This window comes from Pteropus vampyrus, unplaced genomic scaffold (genome assembly GCF_000151845.1).
Source record: "Pteropus vampyrus isolate Shadow unplaced genomic scaffold, Pvam_2.0 Scaffold181, whole genome shotgun sequence".
In the NCBI taxonomy this organism is placed as follows: domain Eukaryota; kingdom Metazoa; phylum Chordata; class Mammalia; order Chiroptera; family Pteropodidae; genus Pteropus; species Pteropus vampyrus.
In genome coordinates, this window is record NW_011888962.1 from 1,545,069 (window position 1) to 1,555,163 (window position 10,095).

Below are 10,095 nucleotides of genomic sequence, written 5' to 3' on the forward strand. Positions count from 1 at the left end.
CTGCCATTTGGGACAACATGGATGGAACTTGAAGCCATTCTGCTAAGTGAAATAAGTCAGACAGAGAAAGACAAACATATACGTTCTTGCTTATACGTGGAATCTAAAAAAAAATGAACTCATAGAGAACAGATTGGTGTTTGTGAGAGGTGGGGGTGGCAAAAATGGGTGAAGGTGGTCAAATATCCTGTTATAAGATTAATAAGTCCTGGAATGTAATGTACAGCATGGTGACTATAATTAATAATACCACATTATATATTTGAAAGTTGCTAAGAGAGATCTTAAAAATTCTCATCACAAGAAAAAAATTATAATTGTGGTAATGTAAACTCAGTGTGTTAACCATTTCATAATATATACATATATCATTATGTTGTACACCTAAATCTAATACAATGTTATATGTCAATTCTATCTCAAAAAAATATTACCCTACCCTATGCTTAAAAAGTTGGTTTACTATATTTTGTACTAATATTTTATTTTGTTCTTGATCTTTAAGTCCTTACTCCATCTGGAGTAGCTTTTCTGTACATGGCGTGTGTATTATGGGCTGAATATTGTCCCCTCAAAATTCATATATTGGAGCCCTAACTCCTAATTCCTCAGAATGTGACTATATTTGGATACAGGATATATAAGGTCTTTAAAGAGTTAATTAAGCTTAAATGAGGCTACATGGGTGGACTGTAATCCAAGCTAACTACTGGCCTTATAACAGAAAATTTGGACATATATGACACCAGTGGGTGATACTCGAGAAGACATGGTGAGAAGGTAGTCATCTACAAGCCAAGGGGAGAGGTCTCAAGAGAAATTAAGCCTGCCTACACTTTAATCTTGGACTTCCGGCCTGCAGAATGATGAGAAAATAAATTTCTGTTCTTTGAGCCACCTAGTTTGTGATATTTTGCTATGGCAGCCCTAGAAAAATAATACAGTATGAGATATAGATTTGATTTTTTTAATATGGAAAAAATATTTCTTTCTAGTTTCATTTGCTGAATAGTCCCTCCTTTCCTCACCAATCTATCATGCTTCCTCTGTTAAATATCAACGTTTCATATATATGTGGATACATTTCTAGGCTCTCAATTCTACTCCATTGGTCAGTCTATCTCTGTAAGAGGATCAAATTTTATTGCTGTAGCTTCATTATTAGTTGTATTAGCTATAAAAATAAGGCCTTCCCCTTTTAATTTTTCTTTAAAGTGACTACTTTTGATGTCTTACACTTCCATATAAAGTTTACAAATCAACTTGTCAAGTTTCACTAACAATCCTATTGGGATTTTAATAGTATTTGCATTAAATCTATTGAACTACAGAGAAATATTTTGTAATTAAAGATTTATCTCCCTTGGAAAGTTCATTTATTTCTATTTTTGTTTTATGGACTACAATTTTGGTTCTGTCCACATGATGGCACCACAAACCAAAAAAATCGAATTTTCACAGTTGGACATGACATCGTAACACATATACAGTATTAATATTTTATTAAATGTCCAAATGTTTTGGAGATAGACCTGAATTTCATATGGAATGAAATGTTCAATAGACTATCAAATGCTTAAGCATATTTGGTAAACTATACAATAATGTTAAGATAATCAAATAATTGAAAAAATAATGAAAAATATCATGACAATCTATTCTTCATAGTCCTTTTATCTTAGAAGGTCATAAACAAATATAGATTAAAGAATTCATAACAACCAATAAAATAAAGACGTGGTGTAAAACTAGCTTTGGAAATTAAGGTAGTACATTCTAAACCAGCAAGCCTATTACAAGTTAGTGAATAAATATGACTAAATCTGGAGAGCAAAGGTCACTCCCAGGTTTATGAACGAAGTGGAGGACTATGTAATGCTTCATTTCTACCCCCAGCCCTACCCCATATTTCAGCCCTGATAATCTTGGGGATAAAGTCTACTTTCACTTTTGAGAAACATGCCCGGGCTTGCCCTGAACTGTTAAAAGAATCAGAAAAAAGACAAAGAGGAGACTGTCCTTTCTATTCTGGAGTGCCAAATGAAGCTTCCTTTGTATGTTAGGTTGGAAGTATTTGAGACAGAATATATTTGGAAATGTTTTAATTGTCATCATGCATACCTAAACTCGATAGTGAACTGAATCGAACTGTTTTTCTAAGTACCTCCCTCGAGTTTATTAATCTGGTATTCTAAATAGCCTGGAATTTACTATCAAAAACTGCTTACCACATTTTATTAATTTAGATCAAAAGATTTGTCTGCTGCTAATTAACATAACTTGGATAATTACTAAAATATATGTAGAGAGAATAGTTAAATTCTCTAAGCTCCAGTTTCCTCATCTGTAAAACTGGAATGACAATATTCCTCATTCAGAATTGCTGTAGGATTAAACAAGGCATTTCAAAATATAAACATGGCGCCTTGTACATAAGTGGTCAATAAATGTTACCTGGTCATTAGAGCAAGAAAAAATAGTGCTCCTGAATTAGCAAAAGTGAAAAGATCTGGAAACAGGAAACTAAAAATCAAGTTTTAGCTCACTTGCCTAACCTGTTCCCTTCATCCTACCAATCTCCCTAATCTCAGGCGGCCATGTATTGACTCTCCCTTCACCAGGGCAGCTAGGTAGTTTAATGAGCCATTGAAACCATGCATTCTACATATTCCCTTCGGAATAAAAAGTGAGAGATGATTTCCATTGCACAACCATAATTAGCACCAAGAGCACATTTAACAACACTGACTGTCAAAAAGCGGCCCACATTGTCTAACCGCGGCCCCCTCAGACCGCTAAGTGCGCTTCTGGAATATTACACGCGATGGCGCCCTTGCTTCCTAGTCTTCCGGCAGCCTGAAGGCGAAGCCTTCGAAAGGCGCTGGGGTGCCTCGCAAGGGTTAAGGGCCTGACTTCCGACAAAGGCCCGCTCTAGGGTGATGGGCAGAGGCCACGCCGGCCTAAGTGGGGCTCGGCCACGCTCAGCCGATTGGTCCCAGCTGGAGTCCGCCTCATTTAGAAGTGGCAGTGAGCTCGGAGCACCGGGTTCTGAGAACTCTTGCCTTTCACTGGCACGGCCTCCCCGCAGTGCCCCCATCTAGACTGGAGCTAGTGGAGCGAAAGCGCGGGGGCAGCGGCGCCAGGCAGCCGCGAGGCTCTCCAAATGGCCAGGGCGAGGCCTCACGTGCTTGGTTCGATGGACTCCGGGCACATGCACACTTTGACACCAGAGGCGTCGGGCTGTGGGGAGGTCGGGAAGGACTGCGCGGGGGAGGGGCCTCCGCGTACCGAGGGCCCCCGCCGTGCTGCCACCAGTGCACGCCCCGGCCACCGGGAGGGCGCAGGCAGGGTGAAGGGAGGCGGTGGGGCCAGGCGTCGGAGCTCGGATTTCTACTTCAAATCCTCAAAATCTGAGCATTCGAAGAACGGGGTGACGGTACCAGGTGCGCTGCTGCTGGACACCCCGTCGCGGCGGGCGCCCGCGCGGCCGTCGCACGAGCCCCCTGGGCCTCAGCGACCCGCTCCGTACCGCGCTCGCGCGGCCGGTGGGCGGAGTCTCGCCCGTGACGTCGCATCCCGTGCCGAGGCTCCGCCCCCCAGGCCCGTATATAAGAGTTGGCCGGGCGTTCGCACTCGCACAAGTGGATCGAGGATCGCGCGCGCGTTGGGCAGCGGCTGGGACTCGAGGGCGAGGGCATCCTCGGACGAGAGTCCGCGCTGGGAGCTGACAGCAGGCAGTGCCGGGCTGCGCGGCGACTATGGAGCTCTTGCGGACTATCACTTACCAGCCGGCCGCCAGCACCAAGGTGTGCGAGCAGGCGCTGGGCAAGGCTTGCGGCGCGGACTCGAAGAAGAAGCGGCCGCAGCAACCCCCCGAGGAGCCGCAGCCGCAGCAGCCCCAGGCGCAGGTGCAGTCGGCCGCCCCGCACCACCATCACCACCACTCGCACTCGGGGGCGGAGATCTCGCGGATTATCGTCGACCCTACGACGGGGAAGCGCTACTGCCGGGGCAAAGTGCTGGGAAAGGTGACGAGCGCCGGGCGGCCAGGCGGGAGGGAGGTCTGCCCCGGCTCCCCCGAGCCCTCGCGCCCGCCGCTCCTCGGGACTCGGGTGTCTGGGGGCACCCATCCCCGCGCGACGTGGGCTTCTCACCTGCCCTCTGGTTTTTGTGCGCTGACAGCGCCGGATCGGCTTTACATCCTTAGTCGAGGTGGCTCTGTATGCCTCCCGCAGCTCAAAAAAAAGAAAAAAAAAAATTTAATCTTGAAGCCAGAAGCGAGGGCTTTCTACACCAGACCTTTTCTCTCCACCTGCTCCCTGGAGGATTTTCTTGACAAGTCTCTAAAGACATTATTTCTCATTTACCCGACCCCAACCTCCTCCCTGAAGCTAGCTCCTCTTTTGTAAAGGGAGAACGGAAACTGTTTTAACTTACAGTTTTCAGAAATGCTTTTTTCTTCGTGAAGAAGCTCTTAAAAATAGACTGCATCCCTCTATCCACCTTTACCCCATCTTTTTGCTTTTCTTTCGCAGTTTTATTTATTTATTTAAAAAAATATCTGCCGTCCATTTTTCTGCCGTTCTCAATTCCGTCTCGGCTTTGTTTCCTTTCAGGGTGGCTTTGCAAAATGTTATGAGATGACAGATTTGACAAACAACAAAGTCTATGCTGCAAAAATTATTCCTCACAGCAGAGTAGCTAAACCTCATCAAAGGGAAAAGGTGTGTATGACTGTTGAGTAAAGTATTTTCTTTGTGTGCAGGGATGGCCCTTCCCTGTTAGAAAAAAATGTCTTCTGCATGTGTAAGCAACTGGCTTTTCAAAGGTGAAGGGAGGCTAATAAGCCTTATCTTACCTTTTCTTTTAGATTGACAAAGAAATAGAGCTTCACAGAATTCTACATCATAAGCACGTAGTGCAGTTTTATCACTACTTTGAGGACAAAGAAAACATTTACATTCTCTTAGAATACTGCAGTAGAAGGGTAAGTGTTAACTCTTGTTTGAGTACATTTATTTCCCCTAAACTGGGATGGTATTCAAATCGCATTTAATCTGGGATTTTATTTGTGGATTTAATTATTATACTGCAGCGTTAACTTTCATCCCTCATCTTGCAAAAGGAAACCATTGATTTTGAGAACTTTGACAGATTCTTCTTCTTCCTTCTCTTCCTAGTCCATGGCTCACATCTTGAAAGCAAGAAAGGTGTTGACAGAGCCAGAAGTCCGATACTACCTCAGACAGATTGTGTCTGGACTAAAGTACCTTCATGAACAAGAAATCTTGCACAGAGATCTCAAACTAGGTAAGCCCTTTACTCCAAACGCTGACTTTTGTGTTAGAGAGAGGTGTTCTATTTCTTCCTTTTTACATATTAATGTTCTTAATTGGGATCTATGTTGCCTATGCAATCTTGTTTTTTGAATGAGTAACTTTAATATTAAACAACTGGCTTCCTGCCTCTAAAATTAATGTTTGTGTACTCGGTTATAAAACCTTTTCAAAGGGATTCAGATTTGTTTTGTTTATCATGTAGGGAACTTTTTTATTAATGAAGCCATGGAACTAAAAGTCGGAGACTTTGGTTTGGCAGCCAGGCTGGAACCCTTGGAACACAGAAGGAGGTAAGAGTCAGAATGATACATCCTACTAGAGTTTTGTGCAGGTCAAATATGCCCTTAATATTTTCTGGTTAATGTTTCAGAGGAGGTCAGTAGATGGTAAAATCTATAAACCACAAAAACGTTAACTTAAGGAAACACTTACTGTGTGCCCACTATGGACCAGGCCAGAGTACCTTATGCCTATAGGTTGATTATGAAAGAAATCTATCTTATTTTGCCTCGAATGTATAAAAATATCATGTTGTCCCTGGTCTCATTTGGTTAAAAACACTTTGTCATGTGGGCTGAAAATATTGTACGTGCATTAAAAAAATTACCAAGTCACTCGATCAACTGTCAATTGTTCAAATACCAAAAACAAAAGTCAAATGTTTCCAAATAGAAATTTAACATATAGTACTTTCACGGTTTTATCCAGAGAACTAAGTTTAAACAATAGAATAGTTCCTAATGAAATCTTCATATTTTCTCTTTCTAGAACAATATGTGGTACCCCAAATTATCTCTCCCCTGAAGTCCTCAACAAGCAAGGACATGGCTGTGAATCAGACATTTGGGCTTTAGGCTGTGTAATGTAAGTAAACTATACAAAAATGATCAAAAAGCAAATTTGGATTTAGATTTTAACACTTGAAAAGAGTTGCTTTATAACCATTTCTAAAGGAGTGTTTTCTTTCACATAGGTATACAATGTTATTAGGAAGACCCCCATTTGAAACTACAAATCTAAAAGAAACTTACAGGTGCATAAGAGAAGCAAGGTATACAATGCCATCGTCATTGCTGGCTCCTGCTAAGCACTTAATAGCTAGTATGCTGTCCAAAAATCCAGAGGATCGTCCAAGCTTGGATGACATTATTCGACATGAATTTTTTTTGCAGGTTGGTGTGTTTTTTGAGTCTATTTATTCTATGCTATTGATCCCAGTTACCCAGCAGGTTACTGAAAGTCTTTTCTGATGCTCCACAGGGCTTCACTCCAGACAGACTTTCTTCTAGCTGTTGTCATACAGTTCCAGATTTCCACTTATCAAGCCCAGCTAAGAATTTCTTTAAGAAAGCAGCTGCTGCTCTTTTTGGTGGCAAAAAAGACAAAGCAAGATATATTGACACACACAGTAAGTTATAAGACTTCTCTCGCTCTTCTGTATCCAATATTTAAACTTGATGTTAGGTGGAAGAGGCTTTTATATTAGCATAATTTAACCAAGTAGGTTTGTATACCGTTGAAGTTTTTATAGTATAATAAATCCACACTGAATTGTGGCTGATAGCTATTTGTGTCATATACATTAAAGTGTTCTCGCATAATTCCAGCTGATGGCAATGATAAAAATGCTGTTTTTGCCTTGGATGCTCATAGCTGGTTATTAAAACAAAAGAAGGAAATATTACTAGCTCTGTTACTACTTCATTAGGATATAATAACTCTTGTAATTCTTTCTTTGATTTGCAGATAGAGTGTCTAAAGAAGATGAAGAAATTTACAAGCTTAGGCATGATTTGAAAAAGACTTCCATAACTCAGCAACCCAACAAACATAGAACAGATGAGGTATGCGAGAAAAGACCAAAAAAGATACAAACACTTTATATCATTTTCATTCTTTGTTAACTATCACTTGGGCTATGCTTACCATGGCTCAGGCATGTTGTATTTACTTAGTTTTCTTCAAATCCTTTAAAAGGAAAGATTTTTGTCTTAGGTTAGTAATGTATGCAATTGAGTTAGTTACTACATTATCTTTCACCTGGCTTGTGTCCATTGCTTTTTGATCAGCTTTCACAGCAATTGCCACGATCTCATCTTAACTAACCTAGAATTCTCAACTTTAAATGAATTTTAGATGCTTGAGTCATTGCCTGACTCTTCTGTTTCCTAGGAGCTCCAGCCACCTACCACTACAGTTGCCAGATCTGGAACACCCGCAGTGGAAAACAAGCAGCAGATTGGAGATGCTATTCGGATGATAGTCAGAGGGACTCTTGGCAGCTGCAGCAGTAGCAGTGAATGTAAGTGGTTGTCAACAACGTTTTAAATAATGAAACTATAAATGCCAATGCTCAATACTAAGTAACCGAAGTACTTCTATATTAAAGTAACTAATTTGACATAGAAAGAACAAAATTAGAGTAATTGGAAGAAGACCAGGAAGAATTTTGAGTTCTGTGTCCTTAGAATTAGTGGAAGGAAACAGCATCGAACAAAGCCTAAGATTTTTTTTAATTACGCTCTAACTTTCTCTGTTTTTTCAGGCCTTGAAGACAGTACCATGGGAAGTGTTGCAGACACAGTGGCAAGAGTCCTTCGAGGATGTCTAGAAAACATGCCAGAAGCTGACAGCATTCCCAAAGAGCAGCTGAGCACTTCCTTTCAGTGGGTCACCAAATGGGTCGATTACTCTAACAAATATGGCTTTGGGTACCAGCTCTCAGACCACACTGTAGGTGTCCTTTTCAACAATGGTGCTCACATGAGCCTCCTTCCAGACAAAAAGTAAGTGTGTCTAATTAACGAAATCCTGTCAGTCCTTTAGTTTTGCACTAAAGAAATCTGAAAACTGACTAACTGCTTCTATTTTTTTCTCTTCTCTCCCTATCATTCCTGTTTTTCAGAACAGTTCACTATTATGCAGAGCTTGGCCAGTGCTCTGTTTTCCCAGCAACAGATGCCCCTGAACAATTCATTAGTCAAGTGACGGTGCTGAAATACTTCTCTCATTACATGGAGGAGAACCTTATGGATGTAAGTAGTGTGGTTTTGGAGCAGTGACGTTTGAAGTATAGTCCACAGACAGTTGGCTCTGCATGGCATTGAAGGAAGCTAGTTAGAAGTACACATTCTCAGGTCACTCTACATCTACTGAAGCAGTCTCTGGGCAGTGGAGCCAGGAATCTCCAGGCCATTCTAATGCTTAAGTTTGAGAGGCATTTGCTTTTAGAAGAATTGAGTGCATACTACAAAATCTTTTATAGGCACTAATTTTCCCAATTTCTTCCAGGGAGGAGATCTGCCTAGTGTTACTGATATTCGAAGGCCTCGGCTCTACCTCCTTCAGTGGCTAAAATCTGATAAGGCCTTAATGATGCTCTTCAATGATGGCACCTTTCAGGTAAATAAACCCTTCAGTAAAGTACATGTTTAGGTCTTAAAAAATTATTTTTACCTAGTCAATTTAGTCATTGACTAAACTTATCTGATTCTTAGTATTTAGAGAGATCTAATGTCTATGTCTGCTTTTTAAAGGTGAATTTCTACCATGACCATACGAAAATAATCATCTGTAGCCAAAATGAAGAATATCTTCTCACATACATCAATGAGGACAGGATATCTACAACGTTCAGACTGACAACTCTGTTGATGTCTGGCTGTTCATTAGAATTAAAAAATCGGATGGAATATGCCCTGAACATGCTCTTACAGAGATGTAACTAAAGACTTTTCGAATGGACCCTACGGGACTCCTCTTTTCCACTGTGAGATCTACAGGGAAGCCAGTAGAATGATCTACAGCATGTTGAAGAAGATGGACAGGTGGTGTGGTACGAAAGCAATTCCTCTGTGGCCTGTTGGACTGGGTAGAGCCAGACCAGGCTGAGGCCTGCAGTTTTTGACTTTGAACAATCTGAGAGTGAACCAGAATGCAATTTTCCTTGACATACCTGTTTTAAAAGGTTTTTCAGACAATTTTACAGAAAGGTGCATTGACTTTTCTCTCTGTTGAGAGCATTTCAGACAGAGGACTTGGAACTGTGAATATACTTCCTGAAGGGGAGGGAGAAGGGAGGACGCTCCCATGTGTTTAAAGCCTGTAATTGGAGCAGCTTTTGGCTGCTTAACTGTGAACTATGGCCATATGTAATTTTTTTTTTTTTTTTTTGGTTAATTTTTGAAGACACTTGTGGCTGGAAAAGTGCATTCCTTGTTAATAAACTTTTTATTTATTACAGCCCAAAGAGCAGTATTTATTAGCAAAATGGTTTTTGGTTTTTTTTTTATGTTGACCATTTTAAACTGTTGGCAATAAAGAGTATGGAAAAACAGAAACAGTGGTCTTTTGTCTTTGGTATGGTGTATCACTGCATCACGACATTCTTTGATCACGGATTCTTAGCACTCTTTAGCATTACATTGAGTATAGCAACATACTAGAAACTTAGATCTTTAATTTTTCCTAAAATTAAGTTCGTCTTTAATACTTGAAATAGCAATCATGCGCTTTTGGGGTAGACCTAGCTTGAGAAGAGAAGAGTATAACAAAAATACCACTTTTGTTACAAGTAAAATATGAACCCCCTATTCAAAACCAATTTCTTTCTGGATTATTTCCTCAAAACTCATTTAGCTTGGAGCTGACAGCTAGTGTAATCCTGTATAAACAGACTTCTGTTATTAAACATCAATAGGTACAGAAGTTTTATCTTAATTTGGGCAAAACTCTATGCTTTATGATATTTATAGCA

The 10,095-nt window shown here is 40.8% G+C and overlaps 1 protein-coding gene across 1 annotated transcript; it reads left to right on the plus strand.

Moving 5' to 3' along the window:
• Positions 1–3,534: 3,534 nt before the first annotated feature.
• Positions 3,535–9,679, plus strand: PLK2 (polo like kinase 2). Its single transcript, XM_011371037.1, has 14 exons — positions 3,535–4,028; positions 4,617–4,724; positions 4,871–4,987; positions 5,181–5,310; positions 5,542–5,629; positions 6,108–6,203; positions 6,313–6,511; positions 6,600–6,747; positions 7,086–7,183; positions 7,512–7,641; positions 7,885–8,125; positions 8,245–8,374; positions 8,631–8,741; positions 8,876–9,679. Exons 1-14 carry the CDS (start codon positions 3,759–3,761, stop codon positions 9,065–9,067), a joined length of 2,058 nt encoding a protein of 685 aa, XP_011369339.1. The 5' UTR covers positions 3,535–3,758; the 3' UTR covers positions 9,068–9,679.
• The last annotated feature ends 416 nt before the right edge of the window (positions 9,680–10,095 follow it).

What these genes read in the sequence shown, in the direction of transcription:
- PLK2 (XM_011371037.1), top strand. Translation starts at nt 3,759, where the DNA reads ATGGAGCTCTTGCGGACTATCACTTACCAGCCGGCCGCCAGCACCAAG. An exon ending in ACAAACATAGAACAGATGAG is followed by an intron (nt 7,184 to 7,511) that starts GTATGCGAGAAA and finishes TCTGTTTCCTAG; the next exon opens with GAGCTCCAGCCACCTACCAC. An exon ending in AGCCTCCTTCCAGACAAAAA is followed by an intron (nt 8,126 to 8,244) that starts GTAAGTGTGTCT and finishes CCTGTTTTTCAG; the next exon opens with AACAGTTCACTATTATGCAG.